This window comes from Primulina tabacum, chromosome 14 (genome assembly GCF_025594145.1).
Source record: "Primulina tabacum isolate GXHZ01 chromosome 14, ASM2559414v2, whole genome shotgun sequence".
Classification (NCBI taxonomy): Eukaryota; Viridiplantae; Streptophyta; class Magnoliopsida; order Lamiales; family Gesneriaceae; genus Primulina; species Primulina tabacum.
Genome location: NC_134563.1, coordinates 33,070,082 through 33,087,918, shown reverse-complemented (window position 1 = coordinate 33,087,918; position 17,837 = coordinate 33,070,082). Strand labels below are relative to the sequence as shown.

Below are 17,837 nucleotides of genomic sequence, written 5' to 3'. Positions count from 1 at the left end.
AGAACTATAAAATTTTGAACAATAATATAGATGTTTTTTAATTCGATTTATTTTAAAATCATTTATTAATGAAAAAATTCGACTCACCTCATAGATATATATTTGTGAGAACGTTTCACAGAAGACCTACTCAAAAGTTGGAGAATTATAAAATTTTGAGCAATAATATAAAACTTTATTTTTCTCCGATTTATTTTAAAATTCATTAATTAATAAAAAAGGAGAAATTAAACCAAATAACATAAAAAAAATAAAGATATATTTCATAAATCAAATTAAAGAAAAAAAAAAGAGAGAAATCAATTATAATTAATTGTTTTTAAAATAAAGACATAGTACATTTCTAAAAAATGGATAGTAAATTTCTTTATTCTTTTATTTATTTTAAATTCTATTAAAATATAGATTTTGTTTTTTCTTCAAAAAAATATATTAAATTTTATTTTTTTTAATTTATTTTAAAATTAATTAATAACTGGAAAAAAAAAACAAAAAAAGAGAGATGTATTTTAATACACTTAAAAAAAATAAGAACACACGTATAAATTCACTTAATATTAAATTGACAATTCAAAGTCAAGTTATAATACAGATACTATACCTCAATGTTCTTCAACAAAGTGACGATGATTATCTCTTTTGGCATGACAATTTTTGTTTCTGATATGGCATGATCCATTTTAGATCTCGTAAAGCATCCCAACTTGCAGTGTTTTCTCAGGTGGGGTTCCCAGTGTTGAGACTGCTGATCTACTGTTCTTCTGCAGAAATCTGTAAATATGATCTATTGTTAATCTTGCAACAATCCCACTATCCCGATTTGCTTTAAGAATCGTCCTTCCAACGGCAAACACAACCTCATCGCGTGCTGCCGACTCTAACATCCTTATTTCATCCGAATCATCAACAAGTTCTTGAAGTTTTGCGATAACTAAGGAAATATAATCAACCCCTTCCATTTCCTGAGAATCATTGTATCCAAACTGCACCAAACACCTGTAAACCCCTTGATTTCCCAATTTCCCGACATTCAATCTTTCCTCCGGAAGCACGGTTTTGATAGGAAGAGTTCTAATGGTGACTATGACCATAACTTCGCGTACAGAGTTTGTATGTTGAATATAACGGCGTATGATTGGTGGGATACCGTTGACGAGATCAGTGAAGAAGAAACAAGTCCCTCGTGTCCTGTGCATGATATTACTCGATAATACTTGATCCAATTCTTGGATGCTCATCTTGTTTTCGGATTCGTATTTTGTTTTTTTACTTCTTCCATAAGTCCATGATAACATGACAAGGAGGAAGAATGCAGAGATAGCAAAGGGTACCCATCCTCCTTGTGGGATTTTGTTTAGCAGAGATGTCATGAATATGCCTTCAATTACAATGTAAGGGAAGAAGAAACATAGGACCAGTTCGACTCTTGTCTTCCATATAACCAACATGACTAATGTTGTCAAGAAAGTTGTTATTATCATGACCCATATGACAACCACACCTGTAGTATGTATATATATATGTATATACTCAGCTAGTTCAAAAATTTAGAAGAGGGACAATTATATATACATTTTTTCTATAGAAAAAATTGTAAGGCATTACACTTCAAGACTTTTTGTTGGAAAGGAGAAGAACACTAGACTTACCGTATGCATTAGCTAGCTGCACCCCACCTTTGAAACCAACAACAAGACCAACAGTGAGAAGCATCAAGAAGTAGTTAATTTCTGGTGAATAAACTTGGCCTTCATGTTTTGAGGAAGTGTGGATTATGTTAACACGGGGGAAACAACCGAGGGCCAACGACTGTTTCACGATGGAGAAGCTTGCCGAGATCATAGATTGGCTTGCAACAATGGCAGCTAGTGTTGAAATAACAAACATGGGCCAGTACACTCGATTCGGGAGGGAACTATAATATGCATCAGTTATTTTCTCAGGGTTTTTAACTAAGTATGCGGTTTCGCCAGCGTATGTGAGGATCAATGAAGGGTAAACCACCAAAGAGAAAGCCAACTGCAAAAAGAAAATTCAAAATGATATCAATTGTTCTTGGAAAAATTATCACATATTCGTCAACCCGTTTTTGTAAACTACCTGAATCGCCCTCTTATTGAAATGGCCCAAATCAGCAAACATGGCCTCAGCTCCTGTTGCACATTTCATGAGAACTGAATTTAGACTCTTAACTTTTATTTTGAAAAATAAAATATATTTGCTGATAATTATTTTAATAACTAGGCGATCCTTTTCCCCACAGTACATGCTAAGCTTAGGTTTTGCTTGAAGAGTTTGAAATATATAATATATACCTGTTATGCCCAAGAAAACAGATCCTAGAAGATTCCAAGCAATCTTCCCATTTCTCCGAAAGAATTTCACAATGTAGTGTGGCGATACAGCCTTGATAACCGAGGGATGATGCTTTATGATATTGTATACACCAATTGAAACGTTTGTAGCAAACCAAATGAGCATAATTGGAGAGAATAAGAAGCTAACTTTGCTAGTTCCACAACGTTGCAAGGAAAACAGGGCAATCAGAAGCACCACTGATATCCAAACAACGTGATCTATCGATGAAAAGATCAGTAGAATATTAGTATGTCACAGCTTCAATTCAATGGAAAACAAGCAATGAAATTGATCCCATCGAATAAAGAATCTCAAATTTCATTTTAAGTTACTGGTTTCATGGACATTGTTCATTAAATACGAACATTATCTCAAATACACACCTTGAGTAATTTCGGTGGAGAGAGATTGAATTCCTTGGAGAGCTGAAAGAACTTCAGCAAAAAAAAAAACAAAAGTAACACCTTTTACCAACAAATCATGATGCAACATGCATAAAACTTTTGCAATACTCTTGTTTAACATGCAATAAGATATGGAACTTCAGAATAACTTGACACAAATGTCAAAACGCTTTAAAATTTCGGTTGACCCCCACGATTTCTCTATATAACGTTTTGCATGCAGAAGTTACCACAAGTTGCAGGAGTGAGTGCGCCATCTCCGATAACCATACAAGTTCCAAGCAAAACAAGAATCGTGACACAATTCTGAGCAGTCGTGTTTTTTTCAAGAAACTCCTTCGTCTTGGTGCTCAAGGGGCTTCCTCTACCATAATGCACCATGTCAAAATCTGATTCCAAACGCGTATTCTGAATCGAGAACTTGCTGCGAAAGCTTATGTGCCTACAAATATAGGAATACAAGGCAAACGTTCCACCTTCGCCATGATCGTTAGCTTGAAGCACGATGAAAACATATTTAATGAATACAACGATTGTTAACGTCCATATAATAAGGCTTAATGTGCCTATAAGATCATCTTCCGAGAGGTTTGTTTGATTCGTAGCAGAGAAAACATTGACCGGAGAAGTTCCCAAGTCTCCATAGACTATGCCAAGAGATTGGTAAGCTAAGAGTAGGGTTTGCATGGCCGGATATTCCTGCAAAAATGTGTTTTTAGAGTCATAAATTTTTGGTGGAGAAATTTAATTATAGAATTAATGAGAAGTAAATGTTGCATATAATGTTGATGTCTAAGCGAGTCGAAGGGAACAACCTTGGAGTTTTCCAGGAACTATATGATTAATTGAATTATTGGAATTTCAATGAAAAACTGAGAGATTGTTTTTTTAATTATATTTTCAATTCGACTTGAGGCTCTAAAAGTTTTACATTTGCTCTCTGAATTTTACTTTATTTTATTTGGATGGTTATGCGAATTGGTTTTTTTTTTGTTCAACTCTACTGTTCTAAAATAAATTCCAAAGCAGTCTTATATTTTTATTTCGAGAAGAAAATTTGCCCTCTGAAAATAAATTATATAAGAATGGTTCGCTAATGGAGAAAATATGCACTCTGGAACGCCTGCGCACATACATACATATTTATGTACGAAAAACTACATTTTTGCTTTTGTATATATGTTTCTTTGTGTTTTTGGTAATATGTATTGTTAAATTTCACTCTTAATCTCATATAATTTGATTTTTGACAATTTTAATCATTTTTCATTGGGACTGTTGATGAGACTCATCCCTGCATTGATGTCACATCACATCAACGACACGTTCGAAAAAATGACTACAATTATAAAAAAAACAAATATTGCGGACTAAAACTGAAATTTGAAACATAGAAAATCAAAATAACAAATTGTTTGCCCAAACATAGAATTTTCCACACACACACTAGATTATTGTAAAGTGTGCTTTTTTATAATTTATTTAATCTATATCTATATAAAAGCAGAGTTTTTGCCAAAAATAGTAATTTCCCACCAAAATGTCATTTCTAAAAAAAGAAAGATATATCATGACTATTGAAATGTGTACTGCAATAAATGATAATTTCATTTATTGTTTGCATTGATTATATCAATTCATTTAGTTTAAATTTTAATTTAATTCATTTTTATATTAATTCAAATATAATTTATGTATTATATGTCTTTTATTATTTTTTATTTAAAATGAAACTAAACTCTATTAAAAACATAAATTACATTAAAACTTTTGCATTGATTATATCAATCAATTTAATTTGTGATATGATTTGGAAAAAAATATTTCTCATTAGTTTTATTAAATTTGATTTAAAAATATTTATTTATCATATGTTAAAAAATAATAATATATATAGTTTCTCAAAAATTAAAGAACTAAATATGTATTTAGGTTGGTGGTCGACATTAATATTTTAAACATGATAAGAACCATGTCATTGCCTTAGGATAATACAATTAATCGACATACATTTATATTTAAGAATTTTTTTCAAAATTAGCGAAAAAATAGTTTCTTATTTTTATAATTATATTTTTTTAAAATTTAAATATATATTATTTTTTTATAATAATTAATTCACTAAAGGACTTCACAATTTTGAAATAATGAATTATAAAAAAAGGAGAAAAAAATCAATAAAATATGTTATTTATGTGAGAACTCGAAATTCCAGCAGTAGCTAACATTTTGCAGCAGGTAACAAAATTCAGCAGCAAGGCAAAGAGTTCAGCAGAAGCTTCCAGCAGCAACTGATATTTCAGAAGCTGATATTTTTTCAGCAGATATAATCCAGCAACAGAAGAGTTCAGTAGCGTGAGATTTCAGCAGACAGCTACTGATTCTGCTTATGACTTGTAACTGAAGCATTTATCATGAATTAAAGGCAGTAATAACACATAATGACATATTATGATCATTAATTGGGAGACTAACAGTCATAATTTTTCCTATAAATAACACCCTCAAATCTCTGAATTGGTGTTACACAAATCTTCAGTTATCACTTGAAAATTCGAGTTAAGAGAGTGCGTTTGTTCAAGCAGTAAAATCCAGTAGCTAGAGAAAGCTTATTTCCAGACTTCAACCGAAACTTCTAGCAAATTACGGTAAGTGGGGTTATGTATAAATATCTTGAAATCAGTTTGATAAATCCTGTTTTGAAGCAAAGTATATATATCTTTGATTTCTGATCTCTGATTTTTGAAGCACTGAAACCTAATGAACTAATGGTAGGAATATATATTCTGAACATTACTGAATTCTGATTACTGATTACTGGTCCCACCCCTTAGAGGAGAGAACATATAGGGGACTGATATCAGTTTAGCCATGAAATTCACAAGCGTGCCCAATGCTTACTTGTTAAAATTCTGATTTCTGTTCTGAATATTGATTCCTGAATACTGATTCCTGTTTAGAAAATAAGAATTTCTGTATATTATTTGTATTACTGTTTCTGTTGAAAATGACTTTGAAAACTGGGAGTTATTCCCGCCCCCGCTTACTGAGTGACAACCATATCACTCACTCACCAAACTCATCTAAGATAAGAACGAGGAAGAATTGTTAGAAGAAGAAGAGCAGCATCAGTTTTGGGGCAGGTGAAGAAGACTGTTGTTGTTAAATTCTAAGTTATGTTTCCGCTGTATCTGTTAAGACATTGTTATGTCTGGATTTATATTTTCGCTGTAAAGCATTAATCATTTGAGTTTGTATCAGACGTTAAATATTCAATATTTATGAATAAAAAACTGGTTTCTGAATATGGTACGTTTGAGGCTTGTTGTTTTCGAATGTAAATTTGAGAGTAATGTCGGTGTCAACCAACCCCGTCGTTGGGACGTGACAATTTAGTGGTTGAAGTTTGAACCTACAATCATTTATTTACGAAACTGATATTTTATTCACACACTTTGCATTAGAATTTTGACACTTTATTAATATGTTAGTGTAAGGACCATTTGAAAATATTAAAAAAAGCATCACCAAAACTATTCGTCTGTCTCTTTATTAATAGTATAGATATATACACACACACATATGTTTAGACACGTTTGTTTCAACAATTCGCTAAATTCAATTCCACCAATGTGATTTTTGACCAAGATACACACACACAGTGTGCGAGTGTGTAAACATGAAAAAAATATCTAACAAATTACATGATTATATTATAGTTAATGATTATATATATATATATATATATATATAAAACAGGCTTCCTTAGATAAATAATTGACATGGAATTCATACAAGCACCTTTTCTAATTTTTGAAGAGGTTGATAAATTCTAGTGAAGCTCATAGTTCTGCTGCCGATGCCCGTCTCTTCCGTCCGGAGCATAAAATCGCCGTTGCTGGTACCGCCGCTGCCGTTGCTGTTTTCGAGGTCAATGCTTTTCATGATGTAGTTGTTTCACCTTCCACGATCATTCAGCGTGCAAATCCTGATATTCAAGAATTTATATTGTGGGATCTGTGCTTTGATAACGTAGTATTATAATTATAATGTTAAAAAAAAATTTATGTTGCAGCCACATATGGAGAATTAAGAGAGCAGGTAAGCTAAGAGCCATATGTTATGATTAAATTAAATTATATAAGACGAGAGACCTTACCTTAGCTATTTTGATGCATGTAAATTGTAATCTTTAATTGATTTCATTATATAAATAATAAATATGAAGATTACTAACGTATCCAGCAGTTGAATCAAATAGTCGAAAATTAAAAGTGAGAAACTTCAAATACTTAATGGACCAAAACCAAAATAGAACAAATTAGTGGCCAAAAAATTATTTAAGGATTTTTATGTAACATGAGAAATTTATGTTGTCACTAATTAGGTGAAGGCAAGGGCGGAGCTACATTTCCGGGTGGTCCAATTTTTTTTTTTTAAATTTATATGTAAATTTTGTATAATATTGGAATAATATGATATTAGCCTGGATAGATTAATTTAAAATATTAAAAGATTGTAGAGTTTAAAATTTTAGTCCGGGTAGAGCCATATTTCTGACTCCGCCAATGGGTGAAGGTATAAAAAATGGAACTTGTGATACATCATCACGTTGCATGCGGAGTACTGTTCGATTATCAAAAGGAGAGAGCAGTTGAAAATGAGATAAAAGCCAAAATTAATGAATACAAATGTTGAAGAGAATCCCACTTCACCGGTCCTTATTTCCATTCAAATTGATTTTTTCATATGTTTTGTTTCCCCGACCACTTCTTTCCATATCTGTCACTCAATCTTATTATATATGTTGAATGCTAGAATCGTATTTTATTTTTGGCCAAAACTTATGTAACACAGTCTCACGGGTCGTATTTTGTGAGACGGATATCTTATTTGGGTCATCAATGAAAAAGTATTACTTTTTATGCTAAGAGTATTACATTTTATTGTGAATATCGGTAGGGTTGGCATATCTCACAAATAAAAATTCATGAAACCGTCTCATAAGAAATCTACTCTTTATTTTTTGAATAAGTTATGAAAAATTATCTGTCTGGAAGTTCACTTATTTAAATAATAATTGATAATGAAACTTCGTACAGTTTAATAATAAATTAACTAATCTAAACGTCACTTTAATGGAAGATAGTGTATTGTAAGAAGACGATTCCATGTTATATTAAATTAAACTGATAAGTGTTTAGCTTTCCCGGGTGGGTCAAGCGAATTTGAACCAAATGCAGATAATGTGAGATTAATAAGAAATTCCTGTCATTTACAAAATAATTATATGCTCCTTAAATAAATACAAAACGACATTTATTCATTTTTAGAATAAAAAGATCAAGTGAAATACGGAAGGATTAAGTTTTTTCATAATTATAATAATAAATAATAATTATATAAAGAATAATAAAATATAAAAAAATATTTGATTATTAAAAATAATTTCATTACATTTTTTTTTTTCATTTCTTTCCGTACAATAATTAGAATGTAATATAACTGTCATTTTATTCTCATCTTCGTTCTATTTCAAGATTGATTCCATTTATGTTCTATTTCATTCATGCTAATCATGCCCTAAAAGCTGCTCTTGTGATGATTTTGATTCTCCAAAAGTGATTGATAGTAAGTTATAATTATAATAACTTATTTATCAAACACCGCTCACATCTGATTTACAGGTTTTGTATATTTGTTTTCAAACACTATTCATTTGTGATTTTTCTTTACTTCTTTCTAATATATAAATTTGATATATTCTACAAAAACATAATCTTTTGCGGACACTCTCTCAATATATATATATACAAATAGATATCAAGTTAAGAATGGAGGAGCATGGCGTCCCTTTTTTATTCAACCACCTTACCACCATCTCTGAATCAATCCCAAGCAGAATCTTCTTATATCCTGAATTCCATGCTAGCTCAACCTTTTGCAAGCAGCCCAAAGCTCTGCTTCCTCCATTGAGCACCAACCAATATTATACATGAAGCCACAAATCCAGTCTCTAGTTTCGTTCCACAATAGACCCTCACACCCGAGTTCCTAACATTTTTTGCTTGCAACTTTCATCCACATTAAGTGAACTCCATCTGCTAGGAGGGGGTAACCACCTAGTTATACAGTTTGCATAAGCTACATTGTGATTTGGCATTACCTTATTTGAGGCGAAGGCTGACTTGATGACTTCAATCCCTAGTCTTATCGTGCTTGTACCCGTGACCAAAATTAGCTATTAACCACTCATCAAAGTTCAGATTCAGGGCCAACTGACATACCTTAGTAGGCATTAATCTATTCCATCTAGCTCTTGCTTCCTCACATTTGCGAAAAATGTGGTCCTCGTCCTCCAGAGAGTCCTGGCACACTGCACATCTTCCACCCCTTTTAGCTCTCTCCACATTGCTCATAGTCTTACCATGTCTAACTATTTAAATCAAGGTTCTTATCATGTAAGGCATTTCCAGCTTCCATATGGCTTCCCAAGATTTGTCACCCCCTGTTCGTTTCTGTCCCTTATCAACTCATAAGCTGAGCTCATCAAGAGTTTACCATTACTAGTGATACCCCAGCAGGTGTTATCCTCTATATCTTCCTCTTCACTCAACGTGCAAGCAGCTGGTTCATTCTCCACAGTAGTGGGTACCAATCCATGTATTGCTTCCCAATTCCATCGCTCACCCTTGATCCAATATTCGTGTACTTTTTTGTTTATCTAGGCTAAGTCAATGTCCTTGGTTAAAAACTTACTCACAGGTTCATTACTTACCCACTTATCATTCCAAAAGCTAGTGGATTTACCATTCCTTACTGCCTTTTTGCTTCCCTTCTCAAGAAAGTGTAGTCTTGCAAATACCTTGCCAGGCGTTGGACGCACCCTATTTTATCTGAATCTCTCTGCTAGTGGTCGCATTGCGAATGTATTTACCCTTTAGGACATGTGCCCAAAGGCTATTCTTTTCTTCCATTACTCGCCAACCCAGTTTTGTCATGATCTCTTGGTACCCAGGACTCCCAGAGACTTTGGACTAGTGACAACTTCCCAATTCACCAGGTTACATTTTCTATCCCCCAATATTTCCACCCCATAGAAACTTTCGGATTAATTTCTCAATTTCATCGCATATTCCCTTGGGTAACAGGCTTGTTTGCATAGAGTAACTTGGGAAAGAATTGAGCACAGATTGCACTAATACCTTGCGTCCTGCAAAATTCAAGTACTTGGTTTTCCATCCCTCGAGCCGAGATTTGACTCTATTCAGCACCTGCTTGTACAGATTACTTGTTACCCTCCCATATATAGAAGGTACTCCAAGATATCTACCAAGATCAACCGCCAATGGAATCCCTGACAAAGAAGATAAATTATTTGCCATCATAGCATTCACATTTCTAGAGACAAAGATATGAGATTTCTGATAGTTAACTCTTTGTCCAGAACAAGAGCAGAATATGTTTAAGCAATCTAATATGACACGCAACTGTTCAATAGGAGCCTTCGCTTTCTATTCTACAGAGCCTTAATACGTCTGAGGAGATAATTATAACCAATGGACCTGCCCAGAACCTTAACAATCAAGGTGTGGTGCCAAGGTCTAAGTAGCCTGATCTTTTCCTCCTGTGAGAGCTTTATAATCGGGCACCCTTCATCTTCCTCATACTCTCCATAGATCTCGTCGTCCGAGATGAGTTCATAATCCTCCGGGTAACAAGACTTGAAGCATGTATCCTGATGCCCAAGAAGGGTATCCTTGAACGAGTGCCGATTAGCTGCGGTATTTGTAGCCATGCATCCCTTTATCTCTCCTTGGATTGCCTTCAAAGGACCCTCCATAACCACATCTTCCATTCCGTTGTTCTGTTTCTCCATCGAAATCTTTGATTTTTTTCTTGCTCCGTTCAAGGAGATCTTTTTCCTCTTGAAATATAATACTCCTTAATTAATGTTGCTCTTCGAATAGAATTTTATTTATTTTAATTTTACATGGTTCATATTTCTTCAGTTGCAATACCTCAATGTTCTTCAACGTAGTGACGATGATGATCTTTTTGGCCTAACAATATTTGTAGGTTTCTGATATGGCATGGTCCATTTTAGATTCCAAAAGGTTTTATGTATATGTGCAAGGGGTTACCCATTTTTATGTTGCTAAAGGTCTGTAGATGTCGAGTAAGGGGAGAATTTAAGGCTGGAGTCGATGCTTGGTCGGTTTGGGTGAGAATACGTGAGGGCCGATCGGTGTTTGCGAGTGTTCGGGGTCGGTATGGCTAGATCGGAAGATTTGGGTGCGCAGGATGTGCAATGGTAGCCCAACATGCATATGTACGGACAGACATACAATATTCTATTATTAATAGGAAGTATATATCATTACCAATCAAATGATTGATTATATCATTCTATGATACATCAAATGAAATACATTATCATAATAATATAATTCAAATGGTGCATCATAAATTGTCCTCAGGAGTAAACAAAATATTCTTATGTTGCATCTTAAACATTTCATATATAGCAAAGCTAAACTTGAATCGATTAATCAATAATTCCTCGATTTTTCTTCCCATTTCTCCGATGGACTGAATGGTGGTTTCGTGGTCATCTGATGACCCTCACCACCTTCATCGCCGCCGCCATCCTCACCAGAGATCTCTTCTAATGACTTTCCCTTTGTTTCGGTCACTAGAAAAGTAAAGAAAAATCCCATCATGTTTGTGATTGCTAGAAAGATCATAGTTTTCTTGATTTTAGTTATGTCTCCATCTTGTGTGTAATTTTGTATCCCGAAGGCGCCAACCATTGCCCCAGCCTTCCCGGAGGCCGCACTAAGTGCATGGCAAGTGGACCTGTTGAATGAAAAATATTGTTTATAAAATTGTTTACCTTGGACTGGATCAAATGTAGGACAAGAGTTGGATACGTAATGAAGAGTACAAGTGAAGTTCACTCACCTAACCCTTGTCGGAAAAAGCTCTGCGGGTAAGACAAAGGTTGTGCTGTTCGGCCCGAAGTTCGCAAAGAAGAAGGTGAGCCCATAAAGCGCTGCAAAGGCCCATCTATGTTCCTTCGTCTTCAGATAGTCGTATCTCATACCAATTATAAACATGAAAATCGACATCATGAAAAAGCCAACCAGTTGTATGTAATAACGCCCGATCTTTTCAATGAAAGCCACGGTGAACCAATATCCCGGAAAAGTCCCTAGCAATGCGATCACAAACATAGCACGCGATGTTTCGAACATTTCTCGGAGGGCACTGACGTTTTCAGCTTTGTTGGTGAGACCCATGGTTGGGAAAATGTCTTTTTGAGTTAGATTTTGGCTGTAGAATGCGATGTCTAGAAGAAACCATGTCGTCGTTGTACCGATCAGATGTTTTCCATGGCGTCTCACGAATTCGAAAGAGAGTAAAGGGTACTCGTTTGATGCGTTGAACCGGGCTATTTTGTCGGGTTCAGCTTGGATTTCGATTTCAAGAACTCTGCCCATGTCCGAAGCTGCTTGCTTTGCGTTCCCTTCGATTATGGCCGTGTACCGTGCTGTTTCGGGCATTTTCATACGCCAGTAGAAGGTAAGGATTGCCGGGAGTGCGCCGATCATTAGAACAATTCGCCATACGTAGTCGGCCTCTGGCTCTGTAGAGAGAACATGTTCTTTGGTAAATGATGGGCCTCCATAATTGCCAAGGAAGATTTTAGACATGATCATCGATACAAGTCCAGCAAAAATGATGCCAACTCCTTGCATAGCAAACACTGCAGCAATAAACGCCCCACGTGTTTTCTTGTTCGCGTATTCAGACATGATAGTGGCGGATAGAGGATAATCCCCACCAATCCCAAATCCAAGCCAGAATCTAAAGAAACACAGAGTTCCCATTACAGCCTTTGGACTGGATCCAAATGATAAACCAGAACAGATGGCACAAAGGGCCATAAGAATCAAAGTGAGCCCATAAACTTTTTTCCGGCCTAGCTTATCGCCTAGGTACCCGAATACTAGTTGCCCGGTTAGAGTACCGACTAGCGCAACTCCAATAACCAAGTTATTGATTGGATGTGGAAGCTTTCCGGGTTTGCCTAAGGAGGGATCGTAGTAGTATAAACGGCCTAAAAGTTTTGTGACAGTGGAGATGCAAAACAAGTCGTATGCATCCGTGAAGAATCCCATTCCTGCAATCACAATAGTGGTAATATGGTACCGTTGTGTGCGTGCATTGTCAAGCGCATTAAGCACAGATATGTTGTTTGAAGCCATTGCTTTTGGTGTGAGGTTTGGTTTCTTGGTCTGTTTGTCTAGTTTTGGGTTGGCTTATCTATATATACGTGTGTACATCACATCTTGCTTCTGGGAGCGAGATGCATTGGGAAATTAAAATTATTCCGTTTAAACCAATGTTTTAAAACAAGAAATTGATGATTGGTTTCTTATTTGGAATATGCTCTTGCATAGTTGAAATCTAGATGATTTAAAGTTATCTCAACCATTTCACAATCTGAACGAGATTAAATAGTACAAGTGTTATTTGTTACTGTTTTTTGGACGATTGTTGTTTCTTGGATCCGATGCTCGATTGTCTCCATCAGATTATGTTTAGGTTGTCTTCAAGTTGTCATTTAATATTTGCACCTGTAATATCCCCTTCTCATGCATCATCTATTCTTGAGACTAACGACCTATACTCAATGATTGCGTAATTAATTTTTTTTTAAAATTTTGTCCGCATATTACTATTGAAGTTACACAATCTAATAATACAAATTTACAACAAAAACCAACAACACAAATAATTAATTTAGACCCGCGCAAGGATGCTTTCAACATGTAATAAATACTATGCACAGAGTAAAATATGCTACCTTCTAAATGTTAAATGTATAATTTTCATGATTGACCAACCTTATCAAGCATAGTTAGTAATCACAAGACTCGGCCGCAGCAGCACATTGATAGAAAAGAAAGATTTTACACAATCAAGATGCTTACAACATTGCCAAAAAGTTTGATGCCAACATCATATCAGTTCCATAATATCTCCATTATGGTTTCAGGATTGCCCACCAGGTTGTGGTGATTTAAAGAACGGGTCCTCTCCATTTTGATATATGGCAAATAGCTGCTTCGAGTAGCGGTTCGCCAATTCCCTGCATAGTTCATCCCCCTTCGGATTGAATTCTAGCAACTCTTGTACCGACTTCTTCACGTCACTTTGTGGTTCACCGTCAGTGAGAAACTCCGCTAAAGCACTGCCCCTGGCAAGTCACCCATAAGCCAAAACAAAAAACCTCAACTACTTTATTATCAAGTGGATATAGTATCATAATCACAACTCATGCATATGTATGTTGTACGCAGATCAAAAAGCTAGGAGCAAATAAAGGAACGGAGATATACACACGTGTAATAGCACTTTACCTGTATGCATCACACTGGCTAAACCCTCGCCCATTAAGATTTAGTGTTGCTTTGCAAAATTTCTCCTCTGATGTTTGTTGGCGATACAGAGCACACACGGCCTTCATGCATATTTCAGGATTTTTACCGAAATCAGCAAGCATATCTGCTTCGAAGTCCCACTTCATCTTGTGTTTACTTTCCCTTCTTAAACCAGACATAATTTCCTTATAGTCCACGCCACTATCTAATGAATCTCCCGATTCACTAGAAGTACCCTTAGCAGAAACATCACTATCAGAAACATCAGAGCTATTTACAATGAATCCACCCAAGCTTTCACCTTCACTACCCGAGTCATCCAATTTCATTTCTTCATCAGATTCATTTTTTGGGATTCCAAGGATATCATCGCTCTTGTTGCCTTCATGAATACATTTTCTTGCGACACCCATCTCTGCGAAATTCCGCTGCTTCATTAACCGTCGTCTAGGCTTAGGTTCATCAATGCTGTCCTGAGATTCAGTATCACACGCAGAGTTGCTGTTCAGGTTCGAATTTAAGCCATATGATCGCTGATTTTTACTCATAACTCTACCAATTGGAATATTATCATCACTTTCACTATCACTGGTAACAACCTTCGAGACTCTTCTCCTTTTAGGAGTCAAAAGATAGGGTTTTCTCCCATTATAGCAAGCAACGTCTTCTTCGTCATCCTGGTGCTCAAGAACATTTGTAGATCTAGCTTTTGAGGTCAACTTATTTTCATACATAGCATTTCCCAATCCGTCATCAGTGGAATTAAAGGCCACCTTCCTTCCTGTAAGATCAAGATCCGGAAGAGAAATGTCAGGGGCATCTAGGTTATCCTCACCGTCACTAATATCAATGGGACCAACAGGAGTTCTACCACCTGGTGTTGAGGGAGAAAAACTCTTCAAGAGGCTCTTGTCTTCAGTAAAGCTCAAACACTTTCTAACTCGTCTACCATATTTCACATTGAATTCACATTGACGGCTTCCCTTCATTTCATCGGCACATGTATACTTCTTAGATGACGTGTCACCTGGAGGGGTGATTGCTGCACAGGAAAAGAAACAAAAATTTCAATAAAACTTCTGGAATTTAAAGCTTCAAACTGATATGATCAATTTTACATGCTGCATATCTGTTTTTCGTAAGGCCGTCAATTAAAGTAACATAGAGAAATCCCATTTACTGGCCAAGATGCCAACTAACTTAGCTTCATCAGCAAAAACGAGCCAAGAAAAGAATACCTGTCACATCATCATCCTCATTTGATTCATATTCATCGTAGTTTTGCACAAGTGACGCCGGAACAGGATTTAGTCCAGATTTTCCATTCAATTTTACTGAATCCATATTGGGAAAACCCAACCCCCTTTTCGACATCTCAGCCTGTAATCTCTTCTGCAACTCCATCACCTGTATCTCCAGCTCTTTATATTTCACCTTCCAATCATAAATTTCGCATTCAGCTTCTCTTCTTCTCACACTCCAAAACACCATTTTCAATCATCAGCTTTGTGATCTTGTCTTCGTCATCATCCACCGCAGTCAAATCAACCACCCCATTTTCTTTAGCAGTAACTCTTTCACCATTTTCAATTCTCGTTTCAAGATCCTCGTTACTCTGTCTCAACACACGAATCTCATCCTCGAATTTGAACTTTTTGAGCTCCATAAACCCGAGCTTACCTTCAAGCCGCTCTATTACATCCTTTTTCTCCTCGATTTCCAGTTCCAAGAGTTGATATTTATGGTTAACTTTTGTGATTTCATTTTCCATTTCTAAGCATCTCCTGCACTCTCTACAATCCTCCTCCACTCTCACTTCATCATTTACCAAGTCTTCACTTTCCATCTCGTCCAACTGCATCCCAATATCAATCTTCACTCAAAAATTCCCATTCAATAAAACCCTAATTTTTAAGAAGAAAAACAAACTTAAGAAAACAAAGAAAAATATAGTTTAAAAATGAAATATTAAACCCATTATGACAAGCGAAGAACAGATGCTGCGTGCAGAACCAAAATCAAATTTTCACTGTCAACCAAAACCACAGATCCATTTTTCCAAAACTCAGCGAGCCTTCAACAGAATTAAATCGTGAAAAATGACAAACAAATCGTTTCTAAAGAAAGTTGTACAAACCAGTAGTGTGCAAGGTCTAAATGAGCAGGCTTTAGCCTACAACCGTGCGGGGAAACAAAATCTAAATTGTTGAAACAATGTTAACAGCTAGAACAACTTACGATTGAAGAACACAAAGAAGAGGGTTTCCACAGAAACTGTCTGATGACCGCTTTGTCTGGACCGACAAATTTTAGGTTATGGTCGGAGATTCAGAGGTTTCAAAAAATATGTCGGTTCGGTCAATCTGATTGACTCGAAATCTGAAAAAAAAAAAAATATATCAAATAATGCTACGAGTCGTTGAAAAATAATATTTAAAATATGTGTATTGAATATTTGAATGTTGAAAATTAGAGTTGTAAATATTGAAAATTAGTGTGTGATGATGTAGGTAATGATGTATTTTATTTTTTGATTATTTGTAAAGAAATTCTATAAATAGCCTCACCATTTGTGAAGAAATACAAAATTGAGTTGAGAGAGAAAAATTTTATAAAGTGTGTAGTTTGGTAAATTTTGAGAGTTTGAGATTTTTAATTTTTACCATAAATTTTTACTTTTTCATAACAAGTTATCAGCACGAAGCTCTAAAAGTCCTCTATATTTTTCCAAGCTCCAAAACAGAAGAAAAAGATAACAAAAGTAATAATATTTATTTTACTGTTTATTTATTTATTGTGTATCTATTTAATATATAATATAATGTTATTCAGAAATAACAAAAATAAATTTTTCAAAAACTTGTTATAAATCCTGGGAGGATGTTAAGACGACATCCCACACTCCCGGTAAGGGATACGACAAGTATAAAAGTCTATAAGGTTTTAAAAACAAAATAACTTGTGCCACCGCATTATAATAATGTGATATGATATACATAATTATTTAAACATGACTAATATTATATACATCATATTATTACCATAAAATTATACAAATGCATACATTTATTTTTTTGTATACCAACGGTCATAAACGGTAACAAAACGGCTAGTTTTTGCCCTATAAATATGATCTCACAAACACATTCAATCACTCCAACTTTCACTTCTTCTCTAAAAATTATTCTTCATCAAATTTTTGAAGAAAAAGAATATGACTTTCTCAATGTTATTTTTAATTATTTTGGTTATCATACTCACGAGTCTTGTATTTATCGGTGAATATCCTCCTCAGTGTGTTTTCTTTATTTTTACAAATGCTTGTACTTGTTTTTTATCCATTACTTTGTATTAGCAATATTCATTAACTAATAAAATGTATCATAATTTTTTTAGTACCACCATGTCAAACTTGGCAAAGCTCGAATTCATTGCTATTGATATCACGGGAAAAAATTATATGTCATGGACTCTCGATGTAGAAATGCATCTTGAGTCATTGGGTCTAAATGAGACCATAAAAGAAAATGGCATATCGACATCCAAGAAAAGGCAAAAGCCATGATATTTTTGCGTCGACATCTCGACGAGGGATTGAAATGTGAATATCTAATTGAAAAAGATC

The 17,837-nt window shown here is 34.9% G+C and overlaps 3 protein-coding genes across 5 annotated transcripts; all 3 read right to left on the bottom strand.

Moving 5' to 3' along the window:
• Positions 1 to 490: 490 nt before the first annotated feature.
• Positions 491 to 6,836, bottom strand: LOC142524713 (potassium transporter 26-like). The gene is made up of 7 exons (XM_075628795.1): positions 6,564 to 6,836; positions 2,993 to 3,461; positions 2,742 to 2,792; positions 2,316 to 2,576; positions 2,101 to 2,153; positions 1,650 to 2,019; positions 491 to 1,501 (listed from the first exon to the last, which is right to left on the bottom strand). The coding sequence occupies exons 1-7, from the start codon at positions 6,705 to 6,707 to the stop codon at positions 681 to 683; spliced, it is 2,169 nt and encodes a 722-aa protein (XP_075484910.1). The 5' UTR covers positions 6,708 to 6,836; the 3' UTR covers positions 491 to 680.
• Positions 6,837 to 11,232: 4,396 nt separating this feature from the next.
• LOC142524685 (low affinity inorganic phosphate transporter 4-like) lies at positions 11,233 to 13,335 on the bottom strand. Its single transcript, XM_075628740.1, has 2 exons — positions 11,727 to 13,335; positions 11,233 to 11,621 (listed from the first exon to the last, which is right to left on the bottom strand). The coding sequence occupies exons 1-2, from the start codon at positions 13,031 to 13,033 to the stop codon at positions 11,315 to 11,317; spliced, it is 1,614 nt and encodes a 537-aa protein (XP_075484855.1). The 5' UTR covers positions 13,034 to 13,335; the 3' UTR covers positions 11,233 to 11,314.
• Positions 13,336 to 13,636: 301 nt separating this feature from the next.
• LOC142524548 (uncharacterized) lies at positions 13,637 to 16,587 on the bottom strand. 3 transcript variants are annotated; one of them, XM_075628586.1, is made up of 5 exons: positions 16,451 to 16,587; positions 15,451 to 16,116; positions 15,087 to 15,254; positions 14,192 to 14,993; positions 13,637 to 14,028 (listed from the first exon to the last, which is right to left on the bottom strand). In XM_075628586.1, exons 2-5 carry the CDS (start codon positions 15,701 to 15,703, stop codon positions 13,824 to 13,826), a joined length of 1,428 nt encoding a protein of 475 aa, XP_075484701.1. In that variant the 5' UTR covers positions 15,704 to 16,116; positions 16,451 to 16,587; the 3' UTR covers positions 13,637 to 13,823. The 3 variants fall into 3 exon arrangements, with proteins under 3 accessions (XP_075484701.1, XP_075484699.1, XP_075484700.1); XM_075628584.1 differs by having other exon boundaries at positions 14,192 to 15,254; XM_075628585.1 differs by having other exon boundaries at positions 14,192 to 15,254; positions 16,350 to 16,561.
• Between the last annotated feature and the right edge of the window lie 1,250 nt (positions 16,588 to 17,837).

Coding starts and splice junctions, on each gene's coding strand:
- LOC142524713 (XM_075628795.1), bottom strand. CDS start 6,707: ATGAAAAGCATTGACCTCGAAAACAGCAACGGCAGCGGCGGTACCAGC. Junction 3,462..6,563: donor CTCTTCAAAAATTAGAAAAG/GTGCTTGTATGA, acceptor ACATTTTTGCAG/GAATATCCGGCCATGCAAAC. Junction 2,020..2,100: donor TCAATAAGAGGGCGATTCAG/GTAGTTTACAAA, acceptor TTCTTTTTGCAG/TTGGCTTTCTCTTTGGTGGT.
- LOC142524685 (XM_075628740.1), bottom strand. CDS start 13,033: ATGGCTTCAAACAACATATCTGTGCTTAATGCGCTTGACAATGCACGC. Junction 11,622..11,726: donor CTTTTTCCGACAAGGGTTAG/GTGAGTGAACTT, acceptor TTCATTCAACAG/GTCCACTTGCCATGCACTTA.
- LOC142524548 (XM_075628584.1), bottom strand. CDS start 15,703: ATGGTGTTTTGGAGTGTGAGAAGAAGAGAAGCTGAATGCGAAATTTAT. Junction 15,255..15,450: donor TGAGGATGATGATGTGACAG/GTATTCTTTTCT, acceptor TTTCCTGTGCAG/CAATCACCCCTCCAGGTGAC. Junction 14,029..14,191: donor AGCCAGTGTGATGCATACAG/GTAAAGTGCTAT, acceptor GTGACTTGCCAG/GGGCAGTGCTTTAGCGGAGT.